Source organism: Monodon monoceros, unplaced genomic scaffold (assembly GCF_005190385.1).
Source record: "Monodon monoceros isolate NGI ecotype Baffin Bay Population unplaced genomic scaffold, NGI_Narwhal_1 Super_Scaffold_15, whole genome shotgun sequence".
Classification (NCBI taxonomy): Eukaryota; Metazoa; Chordata; class Mammalia; order Artiodactyla; family Monodontidae; genus Monodon; species Monodon monoceros.
Genome location: NW_021703771.1, coordinates 82,308,867 through 82,333,461, shown reverse-complemented (window position 1 = coordinate 82,333,461; position 24,595 = coordinate 82,308,867). Strand labels below are relative to the sequence as shown.

The 24,595-nt window shown below is 39.2% G+C and overlaps 1 protein-coding gene across 11 annotated transcripts in view; it reads left to right on the top strand.

Moving 5' to 3' along the window:
* Positions 1–24,595, top strand: part of AGPAT4 (1-acylglycerol-3-phosphate O-acyltransferase 4) — a 1,398,816-nt gene that overhangs the window by 687,775 nt on the left and 686,446 nt on the right. For all 11 annotated transcript variants that reach the window (XR_003793727.1, XR_003793728.1, XM_029224043.1 and 8 more), the window contains one exon: positions 6,951–7,066. Coding sequence is in view for 9 of the 11 variants with exons in the window: in XM_029224043.1 (XP_029079876.1) it covers positions 6,951–7,066 (116 nt within the window). In the remaining 2 variants the exon portion in view is untranslated. The remainder of the gene's footprint in view (positions 1–6,950; positions 7,067–24,595) is intronic.

Below are 24,595 nucleotides of genomic sequence, written 5' to 3'. Positions count from 1 at the left end.
AGAATTTCATTTTTATTTTTATATTATACATTGGACTAGGTAGCAGACCTAGCTTATACTTTTAACTTTGGTAATAGGATAAAATTTTAAAAATTGTTTTGGAATATAACAATTTTATTGATATGAAAATGGCTGTGCCATTGGACCTGACACAGTGGTGAGATGAGAAAGCTGTGTGCTTGCTGACTTCAGAGCTAAGACTTTTTCCTGCTTAGAATGGCTTGGCTTGGCACGTTGAGTGTCTGGTGCGTTTACATGCCTGTGCACATGTGCGTGCTTCTTTATATGCATATCATCTATTTATTTGTTGTTAACCGAAGGACGAGCGGCCTTGGAGGAGGCGGAAAGCCTTCTGTAAGGTTTTGTCAGTGGTTGTGATGCTTACAGGCAGCAACTGACCTTCTCAGCAAAGATCTGACGTGATATTGCTTTTTGTGGGAGTATATTGATTTTCTTTCTCCTGATAAACTTTGCATATCATCTAGAGGCTTTATTAACACCTTATTGAGAGAAAACAAACATCGTTGAACACGATAGCAGACTCGTTAACTTTCAAGATTTTAGTTGTTTACTTAGGTGTAACCTAACTTTACAACTGGCGTTGTTAAATTAGCAAAGTCTACAAGTCTTATACAACCTAACAAGTTGCATAGTTATTTTATGTCCAAGCTTATATAATTATGTCCTGGATTTACATAATAAAGGGAGCCTAACGCATCAGCCCGAAAACTGAGATTCGCTAATAATAAGGCACAGATGCGCAGGTCGTGGCATGGCTCATTTACAGGTTTTTCTTATGTGCCAGGCAGAGAGTATGGTAATTATGCTCATTTGTCATGTTTTAGCTTAGAGAAAATTAAAACTATCATATTCACATTAATAATGAGATTTCTGAACGGTTGATGAGACTTAAAACTAGCAGTTGCTTCTTACAAAAGAGTCTGCAGATAACCAAGTGCGGAGCTGTTGGAGCGGGCAGGCTGAGGAGAGACGGACTGAGGATACTACGGACAGAATTTCTAGGCTCATGAGAGACATTTAGATTGATTCTAAGTGACAGTTTGTCTCTTGTAACTTGGTAACCGTGAGGACCTCTTTGATAGGGATGTAAGACGCTTATTACTAGTTTTCTCATAGATAGCAATGCCCCTGTGTCCTCAGTCCCTCTTAGTTGAAAATTTGGGTGGGTAATCTTTTGACAGGTTTATTATTTAGTGTAAATATTTATGTATTTTTATTTAATACAGAACCGTATCTGAACGTATCATTTTTCCTTTTCTGGAGGCTGATTAGAATATGTCCCCACTAACAAGCAGTGAATGTTGAAGACTTTTGACTTGGCTTTGCCTCCTGACAGCGCACTAGCACGTGCTGGTGGCGTTCAGATGCACCTGCCCTTCCTCTCTCTGCTGGCACGTGGCTTGGACAGGCAGACCGCCTCTCCTTGCTTCAGGCGGGCTTTCCCCAAGCACAGCCTAGTGAGAGATAGGAGGGTGGAGAGAGGGCAGAGCTGGGATGTTTCTCCCTTTCTCTTTGGGAGGGGTCTTTGGCAGGGGCTGCATCTTATCCATCCTCCCACCTACCCCCGTCCCCCAGTCCCCGGTGATTAGATCACCCTGTGCTAATGCTGCTAATGGCAAGGAGCTTCCTGCCCTGGTTTAGTTCTTCTGGGTTTCCACCACCTTTGCAACTAGATCTCAGTCAGCATTAAATTCTCTCAACTGAACTAGCTGGTATGGGCCCTGCTTCCCTAACTTGACCCTGACCCATGCAAATGGCCAGTTACTTCTTTAGTACAGACCGTAGATGCACTGTAACCTTATAGTGAAAACTGTGAGTCCCTTTTATTTTATCAAAAGAAAGATACGTTGCCTTTGGGGGATATTAACTAAGAAGAAGTTGGAGACTAACATGGGATTTAACTCTTTGTAAAGAGAGACCATTTTTATGTGGAAAACATGTAATTGTTAAGCAATATCTATTAAAATTGTTAACTTTAAGAAGTTCGATAAAAGTTGTTTTAAGTTTCATGATGGAAGAAGTCAGGTCTCACTGCTGTTTTTTAAGGTTTGTGAAACTAGATTGTGTTTGAGACAAGCAGGGCTTGCCAGATGTTAGTTGTAAGTTATTTTTATAGAAATTTGGAACACATTAATTTGTGTTTAGAGTTGACGATTAGCTTCTGATTATATAAGTTTTTATAAATTGGGTTCTTGGTATTAATCCAGTTCAGATTTTGCTGCTTTATTTATTCGTTTCCATACTTTTCATTTTCCCCTTTGTTTGTTAGAAACACTGGCAGCGTCTTGAGTCAGGTAGCAGAATGGAATGAGGAGAAAGAGGTAGATTCCAACAGTTGAACTGTTCACAGGTCTTTCCCTTGGTATAACATTGCTTTTTATGGGCATCATTCAGCCAGCAGGCTAGGCCTCTAAGATCTGAAAGGAAAGGATGAGTGGGTTATGATAAAATACGAGGCCTCAGCGAGAATGGAAGGAAAGAATCGTAGCCTTGTCCACAGAAATGGCAAAAATATGAGTATGTTTCTAAGAACTTAAAGAATATAACTGTTATATTTTGGATTTTCTCTTTAGTATTAATAAGGTGAAAAGCACATTATAGTACTAAATAACATTTAACAGGGTCACATTTTAAACCCAAGCACATTTTTTAAGGTCTTACTCTGGGATTATTTTTTTTTTCATTTTTTAAAATAGTTCACACTATCATTTGGGGGAAAAAAAAATCCTGGCCAATTACTGTCATAGATTTTAGCTCCATAGCTAATTAGGGCCTCCCAGAACTGAGTATATGGATCCAAGTGAAGTGAGCCAGCCAGTGGGAACTGCAGCTCCTGGTTAGGTGCAGGAATTCATTTCATTTAATGGGACTGGATTTGTTTGGTTTTCTTTCTTGTTTTTTTTGTAGCTGATTTTACCTGTGAGATGGCATTTGTGAAAGATGGGTGGGTCCCTTTGAGATTCTTTATTTACCCACATAAGGATCCTATATTTCCTTCACTAGAATTGACAGATGTCCCTGCCCTCAATGAACAAGAAGTTTTCTCTTCTGCACCCATAGGGCACTATATCCCTGGTGGTATAGAAGTAACTTTGCTTGTCAAACCCGGCACCCACTGGAACTAGAGTAATGCCACCTCAAGCAGCCAGGCCCTGGGGCGCAACCGCTGTCATCTGGCCCAGAGTGAGCTGTTCCCTGGGTCCTTGTGGGAATCAGCTGGTGTCATGCCCCTGATGGCCAGATCTCACGGTGGTGTCAGCTTTCTGACCACACTGCTTAGACCCTGGCTAGAAGATTTTTCTGGCTTTGGCATCCTTGATTTTTTAATCTGAACAATCAAGAGAAAAACATCATAGAAAGCAGAATTCATAGACGATTACTCCAAAAGAATCATGCAGCTGTGTGTGAGATGACAACTCTACATAAGCAAGTTGAAATACCCAAGGTAGAATTTTTCAGCAAGGTTTTTCTTACTTCTGTTGTGTTTTGCTTTATTGTTTGTGTGTTTTGAACGCAGCCTGCAAATATCAGAAAGATTTTGAAAGTGCTAATGACCCATTGATTGTGCAGGACAGGAAATGATCAGCTCGTTCTGTTGATTAGTCTGTGGAAAAGGTGTTGTTACTATTGGCAGACACTTCTCCAGGGTTCTCTCAAGTTTCTGCACAACTTGTGAGGGAGCACTAACTACCCTTTTTTTCTGGATAATCTTTTCAAGGAAATTGTATAGCAAACAACCTGGAAAATAATGATAGTATCTCTCTCTAGAGTAAAAGGTGGACCTGCTTATTGTTCAGTATAATAAACACAGTGTCTCCCTTTAGGACAAAGGGAAAGTTGGCTTACAGGTCCTTATAAAAGATCTGGGTTCCCTAAGCTCAGGGTCCTCAGCTGTGATGCAGAAACCCCCCAGCTAGCTTGGCCTGGCCACTTCATCTCCTGGGAGTTGGGATGCAGAGAAACTGACATCATCATGATGTCCATACTTCATTCTGCCTGGGCTCTGAGCCATGCAGTTTTTTTGTCTCATGTCTTCTGCCAGCATCCCTGAGACGGTCTGTTAGCTTGCAAGCTGGGCAAAATCTCGGACCCTCCACCAGTTTTGCTACTCTAGCACCAGAAAAGAACCTCCTTTCACAAAAACTGGTGGAGAAGGCCCGGAAATTCACTGATGACTGATACATATTTAATATACAGAGTTGGTAATTTGTATTTTAATTCTATCACGCCATGTGAATTACTGGAATTTTCCAAACATTTGTAACTTATTATACCATTGTTTGTAAAATCCCTACCTCCATTAAAAAGGATTTTGCCTTTTATCTGACTTTTAGCTGGTGTTAGAGCAGTATGTGATTTGTTAGCTGAATGTCTACCAGTAGCTTTCTGCAAGCTAAGAAAAAATATAAATACTATTTATCTGTATATGAAATATCTTCTTGATAGTCCAGCCAACTCAGCCATTTTGGAGGAATTACTTTTCGTTATGAGTGAGCATTTTTTTCATATCTGCAAAAAGCAGTCACAGCTAGCTCTGTGTATTTCACAAGGATCAGTCATGTCCTCCAGACGTCTTGTTTTGATAGTCAAGGTTTGCCTTAACTCTTTTTCATAATACCCTTGAACTGACCTTTGAAGGATGTATATCATTTCAAAAAATTGAGTGAAAAGGGTGGCATTCCATGTTAAAAGAGAAAACAAAAACAGTCAGTATGATTTCCGTGCTGCTTCAAGGGAAGCCACGTTGCACTTTACAGACGTGCCTGACGGGCTCCCATCAGCTGTACTGCACACCCCACCCATCATAGCGGGACTGTTGGCACACCCTCATCTTCTGGGCTGAGGACTGCAGGCTGGCAGGTTGGCTGCTCTGTCACTTGCCCCAGGTAGGAGGGGTTCTGGCTAGCTAGCAGCTATACCATCTGGAATTGATGAGACACTTGTTCTTAAGAACAGCCTGGGTTCATAACTCCTGGCTTGAGGACATTTCTCTGCACACTCCAGATTTTTAAGAGTAACATATTTTCCCTGAGACATGACATTATTTTCACATGTGATAAACAAGGTCTGCTACAGCCACTGTCTTCCGAAAGAATAAGTAGAGTTTACTCCCTTTACCGCTAATGTTGCTGTAACTCAGTGGTTCTCAAAAGTGTGGTCCGCAGAGCAGTAGTAACAGCATCACCTGGAAACTTGTTGGAAATGCAAATCCTTGGCCCCGTGTCAGAACACCTGGGGTAACTCCCAGCGATGTCTAGTTTAACAAGCCTGGGTGATTCTGATGCCCACTGGACTTTGACACCCACAGGTGTGGCTCGCTGTGCCTCAGGTCAGAGGAGGAGGAAGTTAGTTTGGTTACAAGCAGGGAAAGGACAGATTAAGAGTGGTGGTGTCAGATGTATAAAGAAACACTGGTAGCATTTATTAAGTAAATCTATTGATTTTTTTTTATTTAAGAAAATATATCTAATGCTTGTGCTGTATACTGTTAGGATACAAATGTGAATAAGACATTCCACAGATCTCTCAGGGTCTTTTGGTTGGACAATCTATGCCTGCAGGCAAAATCCAAGTTGCTACATGTTTTTGTAAATAAAGTTTTATTAGGACACAGCCACATCCATTCATTTGCATATGGTCCATGGCTGCTTTTAGACAATAATGCAGAGTCGAGCAGTGCAACAAAGACCATATGGCCCGCCAAGCTGAAGACATTTAATATGTGGTGCTTTAATAGAAGTTTGCTGACACCAGGTCTAGTGTTTAAAGGGAAAATACTTTCTATATCCCAGTAGTTATACACAAATGGAGCTGAGGATTAAGTGTATATGCAAGGGGTCTTCTGTCCTCCAGTGTTAATTTGTACAGAAGTTTTGCAGTGGCACACAATTTAGCTTCATGGATGTTATTACCATGGAAGCTGTACAGACTGTTTGACAAGAAGCAGAGTACTTACCTGTCAAACACTTTGGTGTGTGAGAGGGAAAAGGGGTATGTGAAAAATACAGAAATAACAGAAGATGAAAATAAGAAAAACAAAAAATATTTTGTTTGAGAAGGGAGAATACTATCAATCAAAAGATGTATCTTGGGAATTCCCTGGCGGTCAGAGGTTAGGACTTCACACTCTCACTTCCTAGGGCCAGGGTTCAGTCCCTGCTTGGGGAAGTACGATCCCACAAGCTAAGATAAAGGAGTGTGTGGCAGGACAGGGCTGGGAAATGAACTAAGAAGGAAAGAGGTGCGGGTTTAGAACATTCCTAACTGCCTGGCAGGGGGTGGGCAGGTGAGACTCCCAGGGAATCCTGGGATGCCAAAGGGGGCAGAACGAGGGGAGAGGCACACTCTGCTCCCCCATAAGTCTGCAATATTAGCATGCTTGTCAGTAGTTGAGATTGCTAGATTTCTTACCCTGCACTATATTCTTGCTGCTAACTGACCAACTGTGCGGTGATCCTGTAGAAAAAGCACTGAGTTTCCCTTTAAGAAGCCTGGGTTACTTCCTGGATTCACCTCTGACTGTCTGACTTTGGGCAAATCACCTCGTGGCTCAGGGTCTCCTCTTCCTCATTTTCGAGATGCTGTTTCAGGCTTCCTCCTGCATCCACACTGTGTTATTTTACCAGACTCACTTCTCACCGAGAGGTGAGCTAGGGGCACACACAGAGTGTTCCCCCAGCAACCTGGCTGAAAGAGAAAAAGAAGAAAAGACTAGCAGACAATTGGACCCTTCTAAAAAGAGGACTTGTTGAATAGTTTGGCACAAGGGCATTAGTTTCCCTCAAAAGAGTTGATGTTGATTTATTTCAGACTCACACCTAATGATAGATCTCTTCTCTTCCTGAAGAGGTTCTTTACTGTGAAAATGTTTAGAGGGGGAAATGGCGAGCCGGATTCCATGTCAGTGATCGTATTTCTCATTCTTTCAGGAATTTTTCTTTAAATGTGGAGCACACCCGACCTCTGACCAGGAAACGTCAGTAGCTTTGAACCTGATCACAACAAATAGTCGAGACATCACCTGCATAACATGTATGGACATCAGGTAAGGATCTGAAAACACTGTCACTCTCAACATCTGGCTTTCTCAACTTCTCTGAAAACAATAGGTAATTAAAGTCACTTTTTAATTTTTCAAAGGAGAAATCGGAAACATTTTTCTATAAGTCAGAATGCAGCCCACCAGCCAGTATTTTAGGACCTTCCATTAAAGTTGATAAAGATGGCATTAAAATATGTAGTGTTGATCATATTATCTTACTAGGAGCATTGCCTCTGTGTTTCCTGCTGTTAAGCTGTGACCTTTATATTAATAACTCACAACATCTTTCTAAGGAAATGAACCACCTCCCAGATACACAAGGAGACAATTGCTGGAAAAATAATATTGTCTCCTGCAAGAAAAATTTTCCTGTCATTATTTTTTGGGGGTTTTATAAATAAAAGCTACTGTATTCATACACAGTTAGATTTAAGTGTGTGTGTAACTAACCACTTGATTGAATAAGGCCGCCTCTCATATCAGGCAGCAGAGGAATGCCCTCTCTGTAGGTTAGAGAAAACGACTATTTCTCCTTATGTTGACAGATTCATGCATAGGGATGTCATTAAAGCCTGCATGAGGACACCCCAATATTCTGCATTTGTATTTTGCTGATTGTTGTGTTTTTTTCTTGTTAATGCTTTATTTTTTATTTTAGAAATAATTAACTTAAAGTGTTAGAAATTCTATCCTCATGGTTAATAAGATTTTGGTTTAATTCTTTCCAGTATCTTGGGTATGCCTGAACATTTGCATGTCTGTATGGTGCGTGTGTGTGTGTGTGTGTGTGTGTATGTACATATGTGTGTGTGTGTGTGTGTGTGCTATACGTAATTGTATATAGAGTTTTGTATGTGGCTTTTTCCATTTAACATGGTAGCATGATAAGATTTCCCTGTCATGGAATATTACATGAAAACACATTTTTATAGGTACCTAAGATTCCATCATATTGTTGCTTTAATTTGCACTTCCCTGATGACATATGATGTGGAACATCTTTTTATACGCTTATTTGCTATTTGTATGTCTTCTTTGGTGAGGTGTCTGTTATGGCCTTTGGCCTATATTTTAATTAGATTGTTTGTTTTCTTTTTGTTGAGTTGTAAGTGTTTTGGGTATATTTTGGATAAGTCCTTTATCAGATGTGTGTTTTGCAAATGTTTTCTCTCAGTCTGTGGCTTGTCTTCTAATAATCTTGACATTGTCTTTTGTACAGCAAAAGTTCTGAATTTTAATGAAGTCCAGCTTGTCAATTATTTCTTTTATGCCTTGTGGCCGTGGTGTTGTATCTAAAAAGTTGTGCCATGACCAAGGTCATCTAGGTTTTCTCCTATGTCATCTTCTAAGAGTCTTATGGTTTTGTGTTTTATATGTAGGTCTGTGATCCATTTTGAGTTAATTTTTCTGAAGGGTGTAAGGTCTGTGTCTAGGTCCATTTTTGCATGTAGATGCCCCATTTTTCCAGCATTGTTTGTTGGAAAGAATATCTTTGCTCCATTGTATTGCCTTTGTTCTTTTGTCAAAGATCAGGGTCTATTTCTGGGCCCTCTGTTCTGTTCCACTGATCTCTATGTCTATTCTTTCACCAACACTACACTATCTTGATTACTATAGCTTCATAGTAAGTCTTGAAGTCAGGTAATGTCAGTCCAGCTTTGTTTTTTCATTCAATATTGTGTTGACTATTTTGGGTCTTTTCCTCTCCAATTAAACTTTAAAATCAGTTTGTTGATATCCATAAAATAATGCTGGGATTTTGATTGGAATTTCATTGCATGTATACATTGATTTGGGAGGAACCCACAACCTGATAATATTGAGTCTTCCTACCCACAAACATGGAATACCTCCATTTATTTAGTTCTTCTTTGATTTCATCAATCAGAGTTTTGTAGTTTTCGTCATACAAGTCTTATTTCATATTTTGTTAGATTTATACCTAAGTACTTCAAATTTCAGGTGCCAATGTAAATGGTGTTTTTATTTCAAATTGCACATATTCATTCTTGGTATATAGGAAGGCAATTGACTTTTGCATGTTAACCTTGTACCTTGCAACCTTGCTATAAGTGCTTATAATTTCCAGGATTTTTTTGTGGATTCTTTTGTATTTTCTGCATAGATGATCACGTCATCTGTGAACAAAGACAGTTTTTTGTCTTCCTTTCCAATCTGTATACCTTTATTTCCTTTTCTTGCCTTATTTCATTGGCTAGGACTTACAGTATGATTTCGAAAGGAATAGTGAGAGAGCACATCCTTGTCTTGTACCTGATCTTAGTGGGAAAGTTCAAGTTTCTTACATTAAGTATGACATTAGTTGTAGATATTTTGTTGCTAGAGTGTATGAAGTTCGGGGAGTCCCCCTCTTATTCCTACTTTACTGAAAGCGTTTATCATGAATGCATGTTAGACTTTGTCAGATTTTTTTTCTGCATCTATTGATATTATCATGTGATTTTTCTTTTTAGTCTATTGATGTAATGGATTACATTAATCCATTTTTCAGTGTTGAATCCGCCTTGTAAACTCTAGGATAAATCCCACTTGGCCATTGTGTATAATAGTTTTTATACATTTTTAGATTTCATTTGCTATATTTTGTTGAGGATTTTTCTTCTGTGTTCATGAGAGATATTTGTCTGTAGTTTTCTTGTATTGCCTTTGTCTGGTTTTGATATTAAGGTAATGCTGGCCTCCTAGAATGAATTAGGAAGCATTTATCCTGCTTCTATTCTCTGAAATAGTTTGTAGACAATTGGTAGCAAGGTACGAATTTTATTTATTTTTGTGCTTACAAACATGTACTTTTGTATAAAAAGAGGTTGTCATTTTTCATCTACCTTCTTAATAATAATTCTCTCTTTTTATGATTCTTTACAAGTGTATAATAACATATTCCAGGAACTCCAATGCCATTAGGCTAATTTTTCGACCTAGCAATGTAAGAATCTCTTAAGCCTTCAGTTTCCTTATAAAATCCAAGAATTGAAGTAGGGAATCTGTAAGGCTCTGACTGGTTCTGAAGAAGTGCAAAAGGTAGAAACAGTCCTTGTTCACAGCCTATAAATCAATAGTATCATTTGAGAAAGCACTTGTTTGTGGTCCTGTCTTCTGACAGATGCAGAAATAAAAAATGAGGTTTTCAATGATACTGGCCTCCAAATGACACATATGTGGTTGTAATATGTAGAAAAATGTATAAGATAAATGTGCTATTCATTTTCAGATGTTAGGCTTAAATTTTAATTCAGGTACGTGATTTGTGTCTTTTGAGTTTATATTGTATATAAAATATTTTCCTGTCTCTTAAAGAAAAAAGCAAACTATTTGAGGGCTAAAACGTCCTGAGGTTTTGTGTGAGCCATCAGGTTCCCATCTGCCATCCAGCCTTGCGGTCCCCACTCCTTATTTACAGTAGTGGCTTGATCTTCATCCAATTGAGGTTATCAGTTGATAGTCTTAGGTTTATGAGTAAATAGTGAATCGAGCCAAAAGCAAAAACTTGAGCCAAAACCAGAAATTACAGCACTTGAAGGTATAATAGCTGTGCTGTTAAGTATTTACAATAGAAATTATATCAGAAAAGTTCAACACATCCCTCGATACCTCAATTGCACTCAGGAATAACAATATTCAGCCACAAAAAAATGACGCGGGCAATGCCGAAGTAAGATTGTATTCCTTCCCCAACCAGTATGTATATCTTGGGGCTCACCCTGATATCAGGTAGCTTCGGGGGAAAACAGTATTTCTGCACCGTGAATCTTACTTTACAGAATGAGCCTTCTTAAAATTTAAAAATATAAAATTTGAAAACATAACAAAATAGAAAAATTATTACCATGATATCGTTCGGCAAAAAGAAAAAAATCACCACCCTCCTTCCCTAGCTTTGCTTCTTCTAAAGCTGCCTAGTGCGTCCCTGTACTTTTCACCTTTATTCATTATTCCTGGTTTCCAAAACTGAAGACAGACTAAAAAACAACCATGTTTATAGTCAAAATTTCACCTTCCAGAAACATGTTCCATAGTCCACTTCCCAGTAGGACATTACATCTAAGAAGCACTACTACCTTGTAATTTTCCTTAACTCTTCCAATAAAGTCTTATGTTTTCGATGTCATTGTTGTTTGATATAAATGTTTTTAAATAATTTTCTTGCTTTCAAATTTGTGTTAAGGTTCATTCAGCCTACTGAAGCAATGCCTTGGATTGCGCACTTAAAAGATTTACTTGGGCTTGGAGATTAGTAAAGGTTTATCTGAAAGTCTGTTTGGACTTGTTCTTGGTGTTCCTGGGGGAGAGTGATTTGACTATGATTTGATAGTATTTTGGTATGAATTCATTTGTTGATTTAACAAAGAGAGATGAGCAATGGGTATCTTAGTTATGTTCCCTTTGAATGCATTTGTTATGTCTACGCTTCTCTTGTCAATTCTATATAGAAGTTCCTTTTATGTTGCTTAATGGCTATCTTCTATCAGCTTTACCCTTTCTTGACATTTTGGTGTCAGATGGAAACGTATGATTTGATTCATCATCAGGCTCTGAAGAGCATTGTGAGAGACTACAGGTAGACTCACATAGGATTTAACTGAAATCTTTTTTTTTTATTGGAGTATAATTGCTTTACAATGTTGTGTCAGTTTCTGCTATACAGTGAAGTGAATGAGCTGTATGTGTACATATATCCCCTCCCTCCTGGACCTCCCTCCCACGCTCCCCCACCCCACCCATCTAGGTCATCACAGAGACTTTTTCAGTAAGTGGCTTTATTTCTGTAATGGAAAAATCCTTGAAATTTTGTGTGTGTGTTTGTGTCATAGCAGCAGTGGTATTCTTTGAGCATACAGATCTATATATTTCTCCTATCTGACCCAAATAGTATGTATACTCCTAGGTAATGTAACATGCCAGGAACAAAAAATACTTCCCTTTAAGTATGGGAGTATCTTGGAGTGTCCATCTTACATAGCATTCTAGAGAAAGGTAAATCAGAATACCAAATTGATAGTAGAATAAACAGGAGTACCTTCTGTAGTAGAATGGAATATCATAACTTTTTAAGACGAAAGAGGAAACTTCAAAGATATGTCTTCTAGCTTGAAACGAGTAACTTCACACTGTGCCCAGACCCCATTGGAGTAAGATCTCTCTACTTAAGCTGTGAGATTCTTTCCTGAAAAAGTGTGGCACACCTCAGTCTGATCCAGTCTTGAGGGAGAGCTGCTATAAACCCTTCCAGAAAGGAGAATCCTTCATGTGGGTAGAGCCTTACATTAAGGCAATTGCATTGCCTCCTTTGAAATTCGAAGGTGGTGCTTAATGACTTGTAATTCTTTAATTTCAAATTCTTTGAACGTCTATCTTACATATGAAGAAGTTGAGGCTAAGACATTTAAAAAATTACACCTGGTCTTACCACGAGGAACTGGCTGAACCAACCCACACATCAAGGCCTGTGTGTTTTTCTCTCATCACACCTTACCCCCCGCATGGTCCCAGTTTTCTCTGGACAGTAAAAGGCAAGCTATCTGGTGAGGCTGGAAGGTAGGTTTGCATGTGAAAAGGAAAATACTAGCAGTAAAGTGAAATACAAAGACAATATAAACACCAGTAAGAGTTGAAGAAAACAGCTGTATACATGCCTGTCCACTCTAAGTTGTAGGCTGCTAGAAGGATGAGGTCCAAGCTTGACTGATGTGCAAACCTGACTGATGCTATTGATACAATGTCCTGCACAAGTCTTTGCATCCAAGAGATTTACATAAATATTTGCTGGTTTGGATTAAAGTAAACCTGTTTTATTCAGTGTGACAAACAGAAAACAAATTCTTTTTGTGTGGAACTCTCTACTTTTAAAAATCCCTTCTGAATCTAATGGAATTGTCCAAACTGAGTTAAACAAAATAAATTAATCAGAAATCAGTAGAGAGTTTTAAGGCACTATTAGAAATAAGGGAGAAAGCCAAATTTCAGAGTCCTACTAGTAGGAGATAGATTACTCAGCTATATTGTTTGGGGTCAGTTACTTATAAAAACAGAAGAAGTATTTTGTCAGCATTGAGACTTTGAAATGTGAGCCATGTCAGTTTTAATGTCAGTCAGTGACCTTCATTTCTCCTGCAGTGAACCCTGTAGATTTCAGATCCAAGTGGCTGCATCAGCGGGGTTTCCTGGAGATGGTACAGGTGCTTGTGCATGAAATTCACAAGCCTCACCTTTTCATTTAACTGTCACTGCAGGTGCACAGCAGCCCCCGCTGGCACTACTAGGACAATATTGCAAATCCTTCTGGACCAATTTCGTAACTATTAAGGTCAACCTTCCATGTTGTAAGCGTCTGGATTTTAAGCAGTTCATTTTCTGATGGTGGATGTTAAGAAGCGGCTGTATTCCTAAAGTATCCAAGTGGCCCTCACTAGGACTTTGGTGACAGCCGACCATTACTTTTAAGGTCCATTTTCATTGGAAATAAATGCCCACAGAGTCTTTAAAGAGCTAATTTTGCTTAGAAAAATATTGTAAGTGACTTGTGCATTTGCTTTTAATTGCAACTTTATCCTTATAATTAGCAATTCATTATAAGCTTGTGGAGGGAAAGAAATTATGTGTATTGCAAATAATATTTGCACTGATTCTTATCCTCAGAAAATTTAAACTGCTGGGATATTTCTTATTGGTAAGCAATGATATCATCTACCTCACCCTCTATATACACCATCTACGTAGTTCTTGTTTCCCATGACATTTAGAATTAGGTATTTGCAGATTTGTCCTTTGTGGCTTCACAGCTTGTAGAGCTATTTGCAACCAAATAAGCAATAGTCTCAATAACCTAGAGAACAGACAAGTTATTTATTGAAGTAAGGGTCATGATGTGTTGATTCTGTTTCTTGTTAATTTGACAAATTCTATGTCAAAGAAAACATGGCCTCAATTTTGGCATCTAAAGTACACTGGGAATGGAATTTCAAGGGTTTCTAGGTCTAGACGTAGATTTTCACAGCACTAAGGGCTGCTTCATGTGCTGTTGTGACAGTCCTTACACCATCACACCCACACATTGATGTGCAGAAGTGTGAACACAGAAGCCAGCATCCTATAATATCAATATCATGGGCAAAGCAATTTTATTCAGAAGTCTATTGTCTTTAATGCCTCCTTCTCTTATAGAGAGAACTTAAAAGTCAATCTGTTCATGCAACAGGTATTTATTGAGCTCATCTGTGACTCAAGGAACTGTTTCAGGGGCTTCAAGCTGAGATAAACATGTTTTTAAGTCGGATGCAGGGAGAGCCAGTGCCAGCTGCACAGGCTTGTAGATGAGTAGCGTGGTGGAGATGGGCTCATCCAGGCAAGGCAGAACTTGACATTGCAACTTCAGTGCATTCTCGGTGTCATTGCTATGAAACAGGGACCCAAACTTAGCTCTTTAGGCCAAGATTTCCCAGTGATTTTTTTCACTTGACCAAGACAACATTTTAAAAATACATAGGATAATTTGCTATCTTACATCCAGCCAGCTAGATACTGACATTACCTGCTATGCTGAAGCCCTTCCTCCTTTCATGTCACCCTGGAAAGAACCTTGACCCTTGACCCCAAAACTAAACTCTGACACCTGGTGCTGTCATTACCCGTCTCCATCCAGTTCCTCCTCCTGAGCGATTTTGTTTAAAATGTATGTTTGTATTTTTTTTAACTAAAAAAAACAAAAACAAAAAAACGGGTGCCTAAAGTCTTCTTCAGTTGTAGTGTGACTAAAACATTTAAAATTGTTAATGCCTCCAATGGATGTTTCTCTACAGATCATAATATTTTAACTGAGAAAACCTACCTCTACTGGCAGCAAGCTCAGAGAAGATTTTGATAAAGTAATCTCAATTCTAACATGTTTTTAATTAAAATGAGCAAATATTTCTGACAGAATATTATCCCAAGTACTGTTTTTTGCTCCACTCAGAGAACCTTTCTTTGACAAGTATTTTTACAAAACAGAACTCGCCAAATAAGTTATTTTTATTTATGCATATTTTGAAAGTTCTACCACATTTAGATGCAGCAAAATCAGTTTTCTCAATTCCACTTCTTTGTGATATCAATATGGAAACTACAAATTAAAAATAGGAGTTTCACTGAAAAATTCTTCCCACCAATTGAAATATTCCAAAAGTTCAGTTATAGATTTCAGAATGGAAATCCAGTATATCATTTGAGTTCTCATCATTTAATCTTAATCAGTTTCCCCCCTACTTTTACAGGGATTAGTTTCAATGTCTTCTCGCAAACCTTTTCCAGTGATTTTTTGTTACTTGAGGCTTCAAAAGCTGAAGATTTGGGACATTCATTAGTTGAATACTTTGATTAACGATTGCTAATTGATTTTGAACAAAATGCAAACAAATTTAGAAGACTCTTGTAAAGTAGTTAGTACTATTGTAGTGTAGGGGAGGAAAAAAAAATACTTTCCTTCTACCCTTCTAGGTTCTCCAGCTGGGGTTCTGACAAAAGACACAATAAAAAGAAAAGAAAGAAATGTATTAGCACATGCAACACACATACACATGGGCGTACCCAGAGATGAGTAACTCAAACAGATGGTTAGAACTTGGGCTTCTGTAGCCCCTTAGCCGAAGAACAATAAATTTGTGGAGAAGCGACAAGACGAAGGAAAAAGACATTGAACTTCTACGGGAACAGATTGTGGGAGGGTGAATATATGGTGGAGCTAATGAAAGGTAAGGACTAGTAAGTAAAGTTTGCTGTATAGACTCCTGTGGTGCCCTCTGGGCTGATAAGTGTCTAAAGTTGTCTCCAGTGATTAACTTCTGTCCTTGATAGAGAGGGGAGGGGGATACATTGACAAATGTTTGTCCTGCTTTTAGGCAAATAAGGGAGGGCAGAGAGCTTTTCTTATGTCTGCTCCCTCTCAATCGGCTTCAGCTCAAAATAATTCTTATGCCAAAGTGACACATTTTGGGTTGGCATATTTTGCCACCCTTCAGTTGACACTAGACTTGATTTACAAAGTAGTTTTTTCAAGGCTGAAACTTGCCTAAAAGTTGGACTGATAATGAGCTGTAGAGAGACAACGGAGATGCTTTTGTATCCAAAGTCTGTTTTGTCACAATTTTGTGGTTCAGTTACTGTCTTTATAAAAATATTTGTAAATTTTAACAACTACAGCTTCTGCTTTGATTGGTAGAATATCACAGCTTGTTTGAACACAATTATGAGTTAGATGCATCCCATGATTACTTCCAAGCATGTTCCACACATTCCTAAATTTAATAAGGACGTTGTTTTTAACCATAAGGCTGTATTCCACTGAAATATATATTCACATCATCACTTTAAGAACATATTGAGTGGAACTTTTAAACTGAATTTGCACTAGAATTCACAATAAATTCAGATATTTCACCATCAAGAGAATAAATTTCCAAACTCTTTACTTTGAGTCAGTGAACTACGTGAAAAGAAAAACGGAACAATTATTGGATTTAACAGGTTTTCCATTTTTATTAGACAGTGACACTGACAGAAAACTATTCAGTTTAACTCCTTATGAAGTTCTTCTGGTAAGCAAGCTAACACTGACAGCTATCACTTAACTTTTTGTATATGCACAAGAAAACTTGGAATCAAAACTGAGTAAATTAACTTAGTCATTTGATCTAAACGAAAAGTCACACTTCACTGAATAATATGTAAATGTACCTTCAGAGCTGCATGTGTGAAATTGAATTCTTTGTGCATAGTATTCTTAAAACAACTACAGACTCTGTAGTAGATGCTGATGCTTCTTCAGTAGGTTTGTGTCTCTAGTCTTTGGTCAGTGATATTTTAAAAGTCCCTCTGGTAGATAGAAAATGTTGACTAATACCTAGGCAACTTAAATAGTCATCATTAACTTTCTTGAGAAATAGAAATTCTGTACTGCAATATTGTGATTTATAATAAGAAATATTTGTTCTCTGTCCCCCATCAGAGCCCCTAAAACCTTTGGAATTTCCTAAGTGCTGAGAGCAACAGTGGTGCCTTTCATTATGTTAAGGAGGTTACTTTGGGTTGCACCTGAGAATGGGGGCTGGTTGCCGGGGGAACCAACCTTTGTGATTAGAGGGTTGGAACTTTCAGTTCCAACTTGCCCACATACCTTGCCTTTGCTTCTCTTCCACCTGGCTGTTCTGAGTTCTATCCTTTCATAATAAACTGGTAATCTAGTATGTAAAATATTTCTCTGAGTTCCGTGAGCCACTCTAGCAAATTATTGAAACTGAAGGAGGGGTCATGGACCTTCCCATCTATAACAGTGGGTCAGAATCCCAGGTGACAACCTGGAGTTGCAGTTGGCATCTGAAGGTGGGAGGGGGTAGTTTTGTAAGGCTGAACACTTAATTTGCAGAACCTGATGCTATCCCCTGGTAGATAGTGTCAGAAACGAACTGCAGGTCCCTTAGCTGGTGTCGGATCATTGTTTGGTGGTGGTGGGAAGCCTCCACACATTGGCATTAGTATTAGAATCTTATGTACTTAACATGTACTTCTTTTAACATATTAACCTATTAAACTACTTCTTTTAACATATTACTGTTGGAAGGGTTTATTCCAAAATAAGTAACTGATACCAACAATCACAGTAAACAATTGTTCTAGATTTGTAATTAATAAGTGACAAAAAGCCCTGCAGCAGAAGCCTTCTGACTACTTTTCCGTGGTCTCTATACTGTCTGTCTTCTATCTGTACATACTTCATGTAGAGTGAACCTATAAATTCCTACAATTTCCATTGATCCCACCAACTGTTGGCCTGGTGGCTTTGTGCATCTCTCAGACTTCAGACCAGTCCCAGCACAGACGGACACATGTACTTCACATGCTCTAGATGAGACAGTGGTAGAGAACACAGAAGTACGTGTGTATGTGTACCCAAACCAGTCCAGCTTATTGAATGTAGCTGATAATAATACTACTACTTTGAATAATGACAAATCTAGAATAAACACTAAATCAGACAGGATGCACAGACAAAAGCAAATATTGGGATTGTCTTGGGTGTATCTTGTCGTATCATCCTCCTATGTATGCCTCTGAGACCAGGGGTTCCGTGGCTCCACATTTGGTAACCCGAGCACCCAGAGACCATAGGAAGGATATATAACACTAGCACATCACTTCTTACAGGTAAACACCTGTGAGCTGAGACCCAAAAGTCACACTTGCAACCCTATCCCTCCTCCTTTCCAAGGTCATGTGTCACTGTTTATTGGGAGATAAATATGAACTTGAATATGAAAAAGAATGAAATGGGAGGGGATGGTGACAGCCCAGAGAGGGCTCAACTTTCATTAAGCTCCACCCTTCAGCCTGAGTTGCTGCTAGCCTCATTCTCCAATTCTGGCATGCAAGATGAAATCATAACGTTTCCCAAAATTTCACATAACAAATCTGTCTCTCTCTTCACTAGATTAACCCCAAGTTGTGATGCTAGAACCACTGGGGTTTGGGGAGGGCCCAGTATAGATAATAATAATTAGTGTTATACACAAACAAGGGCGTATGACAGGGTATCCCTGCATCGTTCTCCATGCTCATTAGTGAGAATCCCCAACGATAAGTGAATTATTCTTTTTGTTCCTAAACATTAGAAAAGCAGCCTGCCTACCGGGTAGGTAAGGGGTTGGCATTTGGTTTTCTTACGTCCACAGGCTGACTGATTCCTTGTTCTGACAAAGACACTTTATTCCAAGCAAGACAGATTGACTTTCTGTCCCCAGTGAGCAGCAATCCTTGATTGTTCCAGCATGCCCCCTGTGCTAACAGTAACTAATCCCCATTCCACCTCACTTTCACATTTAACTTAAAGCTCATCTCTTTCAGAATACCTCTTCTGGGGAAGGCTTTTCCTGTTTGTATCACGCTCGCAAGTACAGAAATATGTACAGACCATTAATCCAAGAGTTATTTACAGACACGTATTATTGCATAAGTGGTCTTAAAGCATTCCCTAAGTTCTTATATCCTTACTGCAGAATTTATCCCCGAGAGCTAAAGGAGAGTTAGTCTGCTTCTTCCTTCTTCGCCTCCCATTTTCCCTCTTTTTTTTCATATTTAAGATTGTGGGGTCTTTAGTTTGACTCCAATGGCCTTCCCGACTCCTGAGGTGCGCGGGTGGTATAGTGGTCCCGGGCGCTTTCTTTGAAGACAGACTGTGTGGATCCAAAATGCGGCACTTTCCTCCTCACCCCGTCTTTCCAGATGAGAAGAGTGACTCCTCGTTTTCACAGAGTTACTGTGAGGATTAAGTGCGTCAAGCCTTGCAATTTCAGCTTCAGATGGTGAGTTCCAAAGTTCTAATTTCTGAAGCCTAGATTTTACGATCCCTACCCCATTTCCTCAGAGAAAGTAGAAATAAATGCATTACACTTCACAAAAGGTGTGCAAGTGTGTAGGTGGCACCATCGGGTGCAGACAGCTCCAGGAAGGGGGTCATCAGGACAGGCTTTGCCTCCTGAATCCACCAGCATTTGATTGTCTGACTTGGGGCACATCAGTTATTTTGACCTTCATTTCCTAAACTTGGTTAATTCCTGAGGTGGTGTTAAAATCAAGTAAGTTAATTTCTATGAATACGCTTTGAAAATTTTAGATCTCTACCCAAATGCAGCACATCAGTTGTAATGATTATTATTAATAATCCTTTTCCCCTTGGGGAAATATATGCACATAAATAGTTATTTTAGAAATGAAACATTAATCCAATCGGGAATATCTGGCCCTAAGTCTCCACTCAGAGGAAATATTTTGAGTTTCGAGGGCAAAAGAATTTTGATATTAACGGGAGGAATTTTGTGGGCATATGATTGTATAAAAAGTGATTGTAAAAGAAATTGGGCCTTGGTGACCAAAATATATTTGGGAAGGATAAGACTTCTTTAATAGGATAGCTTTAGAAATTTTAGTAGATTTAACATCTTAAATGTGGCTACTGTAAAAGCTGTGACAGGGGACATGTAGCACGTTGAGTTCTTCAGAAGCAGAAATTGAAACAGAAGTTGATGTGTAAGATTTTTTTACTTATTCATTAGAGACCAAGGCCTGTGAAGGGGAAAGGGAAGGTACGAGTTTGGCCAGCTGCATGGGGCGCTCTGGAGTGAGTGTGACCCACAGAGCGCCCAGGGCTGAGTCGGACCGAGCCTTCAGCTCCTGCCTTGCCCAGCCTCACGGCATTGCTGCTGGACGGTCACTGACACAGATCCTGGAGGAGCTGAGGGCTGGGCGCACCTGCTGACCGCACGCCCTGCAGCTGGGCAGCAAGTCCTTTGAAACGGGATCTACGTGGTATCACTCTGTATTCCCTACAAGCCATAGACAAGAGGCATGAAAAGAACCTGAGAATCCTGAGAAGAGTTATTTAGGACAGTATTAGAAAGTAGAGTGTACAATACGTATTTCTGGACAAGAATTAACAAATATAATCACATTTAACCTATTCTGGTAATTGCTGTAATGTGATTACCAAGAACTTACTCCATTCAGTGGAATAATATACAGTTTTGAGAGCAGAAATAGTCTGAACTACCATATTCCTTACACACCCGGACGTTCTTACATAAAATGCAAGTCCTGTCACAATGCTAATAGCTGCAAAAGAAAATCCAAGTTTTAATCGTTCACATTGTTTTGCAAATATCATGATACTGATTTCATGTAGAAACTACTGTAAATTTTTACTGTTATATGTGATATAAATGATCACTTTAAAAAAACAAAATATATTTACATAATCAAAATGTATCTTAAGAGAAGTTTAGGAAGCAAACTTCAAAATTTAGTTTCATATTCAAAACCCATATGGTTTAAGAGGCATGAGAATAGATGAAGGATCCACGTGCCTTACAAGAAATACTGTTGTCACCCTAAAACTTTACCACAGTACAAATAATCAACAATGTCACTCATAAATTACCCTAGTAAATTAATAATTCACTCATTCTTAAATGCAAACATTCTGTATCTCCTTAATTGTGCCTTTTCACTGTTCAAGCACTTGATATCAATATTAACATCTTAAGCTTTTTGGAATTCCATGAGCTTGTGGCATGTGGAATTACATTTTGTTGTCAACTAGACTTTCTTAATTTGAATTGTTTTTATGCCCATTTTTGAAGGCTGTTATATTTACAAATATATTTTCCCAGTGATCATTTCAAAGGTTAACCTCAAATTATGTCCATAATAAACCTGTCTTGACTAAGTTAACGTAATCCTCTACAAAAGAGGAATGGGTAGGTTAATGGATCCACATAGCTGAATTAAAGCCTGGACTGAAAAAGAGTTGAGAAGACTTTCCCACCGAGTTGATTCCTTTGTCTCCTGGTGGCATGATGGGGCAGAAAGCAAACACAATTGAGGTCAGACTGGGACTTAATTACAAGCTAGTCATTCACCCCTCAGCTACCATTTTATCCAGTGAGGCTGATAAGACCCACTTAAAAGGACTGTCAGGGTTGGGGTGATAGTCCAATAATAAAATCTGTGTAAAGGTGCTTGGTAAACTGTAAAATGGTATTCAGTGTTATTAGCAATGGGCAATCTCCCCCAGATTTGCCAGTCCCTCTTAGAGCCTCTGCTACTCCAGAGGTTTGCATGTTTGAACTGAGACGGGGTGCTGTAGGGTGCTGTCTCACTCCAATTCTGTGCTAGGAAACTAGTGTGATGCTGGCTGGTTGATGGACGTGTCCTCCTAGCAGGGGTCTAAGGAATCAAACCTCTGCATTGTCATGGAGTCCAGTGTGCAGGCGTCTTGGGGAGCTGTGCATGGAAGAGCTAGCCAAGATGCTCTCCTGGACCAGATGCCCATACTAAACTTTTAAGTTAAGATTGTCCACAGAAGTTTCCTTAAGTGTCCTTTAAAATCAGTAAGCTAATAGCTAGAGTGGCTCTGTCACAAGTAACTCTTATTACAGAATTTATACAGAACGGTATTCTAGGAAAATGATAAAATGCATGGAGTGTGATGATCCCATCATACACATTAGCTTTCACAGAACTGTCAGTGTTCAGCTCTAATCTGGCTTTCTGGAATGATATTTTCGGCTCCTGCAACACCAAGTCCATATGGAAAGAGATTTTGATTCAGCAAATTAAAAAAAATAAACTTCATTCTTTGAACCTTTTTTTTTTTGTATACTTACTAAATAGGTGGAATTAGCCTTTTGTTTGTCTTGAAAACTCGGCTTAGTTAAGTTTATTTTCCCATAAATATATTGGAATGCCTTCCTTAGCACTACAGCTTGCTTCTTGTCCATTTGCAATGTCTGTTTTACACCAAGCTTGTTCTGTAATGAGACTAGCAGAAGGCACAGAATTTTCTCTCCTCCCCCAGTCTCTCACTATGTCTGATTTTCCTATTTCCCAGTTTCCATTGACATTTGTTTCTGAGCATAGATTGATTTGCCCTAGAGCCACTCAGTGATGCTCAGTGATGCCAACCGAGTCAGCCTCTGATGAACAGAGACTGTGATGGAGAGCTTAGGCTCTGGAGGAAGAATGCTGGGTTCGAAACCCGGTTCCACCTCTAATTAGAACAATTGCCTTGTTCTTTGGGCAAGTTCCCCAGCTTCTCTGAACCTCTTCAAAAGGGTCTGAAAAATTAAATGAGATAAAATTTGAAGAGTGAATGTCACATAGCAAACACAGTAAATGCTAGCTAAGATTTTGGCTCTGAATTGCTAACTAAAAGAGCATACTGTAGGTAAGTTTTTACTGATCTTGTCTCCTCTATATTTTGCTCTCCAAACATACATCAGTCTTGGCTATACGAAGCATAAGTAAAGAGTATTTAATCTTTTCTATGACTGGTATGTCTGCCTCAACATTCCAGGAGTCATCTGACAAAACTACTCATGAACAAGCCTTTCATTAGCTCGCTGAATGGGAATATTTCTTTTCCTCTGAGAAAAGTAATATTTTTAAGGCCAGTTCTATACTTTTATGGGTATAGCTATGACTACATAAAATTTAATTGACACTCCATGCAAACCGACTTTTCTCTTTAGTGATATGGTGTGAGGCAAGAACACATGGCTATAATGTTCTTACATAGCTGTAGGTTAGTGCTTCTTACCCAGGGGTGGTTTTACGATGTCTGGAGACATTTTGGATTGTCACAGCGCAGAGGTGGAGGTGTGGTGCTAATGCCATGTGGTGTATGGAGGCCAGGGATGCTGCTGAATATCCTACAACGCTCAGCACCCAAATCAAGGAGTACTGAGGCTGGAAAAGCCTGCTGTAGGTGGGGGAGGGGGTGGAGGCCACCCACCTCTGATTTCAAAAGGCAGGAAGCTCACTTCCTGTTAGGCTGCTATCTCCGTCTGAACTCGTAAACCTTGCATTCCAAGACTCTACTATTTCTCTAAGTCATTTAACAAACTTAGTTCCAAATTGCAGACTGTGCATGTGAATGCTTTGCCCTTTATATTCAGCCATGGAGCTGGCTCTTTTCCATTGGGATTTGATAAACTAAGGAAGAAAACCCGGCTTAGCGAGTGTTGGAAAACATGCTTGGTGGGTCTCAGGCAGTGTAGTGATTAGGAAGTGTGCACTGTGAAGAGAGGTTGAATCTGGTGCAGAGATAAACAATTCTGAGAGTCATTTTCCTGAGCCAACCAACTGTAATTTTTAAGTTCTGTATTTTAAATAAATTTGAAAACCTCAATCAGATTTAAAAGGTGTCACCCTTAGAGTTTGTGTTAGCTGTTTTTCCCCCTATGGTGGAAGTGAATCCATAAACTCGTGAAGAATGGAAACAAGTTTGTGGTTCTCTAATAAACCAGTTACAAAAGTCATTTAATTTCATTCTGGAAGAAGAACCCTCCATTATATATCAGTGTGATTTCAGAATTATTGCAGAATTTTTTCCATGCTATTTGGTAACTAGAAAGCAAAGAGAATGAAGGAGGAAAAAAGGTCAGGCAAAAGAGACCTGTGTGAAAGAGCATTTGCCATCCTTCAAATTCAGTCTTACTGTGGGTCACCCATGACAATAGTGATGTAGAAGGCAGAGTTTCTGGATTAAACCTGATCCCTGTCAGGATTATAACAGGTTTCTAGTCTTTAGTAGGACTGATAAGTGAGACCCTGCTCAGGGCTGCAGCCCACTTCTGCAGAAGCCATATGTTTCCAGGTGCTTAGCTTCCATGGATTATAGAAGCCACATTTGAGCTGCACATGGCGATATGAGATTCCCATCAACTAAATCCGGTATTCTGCTGGAGCCGCGCCGGGCTGTGAAAAATCTCCTCCTGAGCAAACCTCTCAGTGGTCATTCTTGCTAAGTGAGTTTACAGGTATCATCTCCTTTAATGCTCAGAACAGCCCCGTGAGGCAGGCACTGTTATTGTCCCTGGTCCTCACATAAATCACCTGAGGCTTAGTGGGAGGAGTTTTGGAAGTAAATCCTATGTCGCATAGCTGATAAGTGACAACAGAGTCTCAATCCAGGCCTTATGCTAAAAT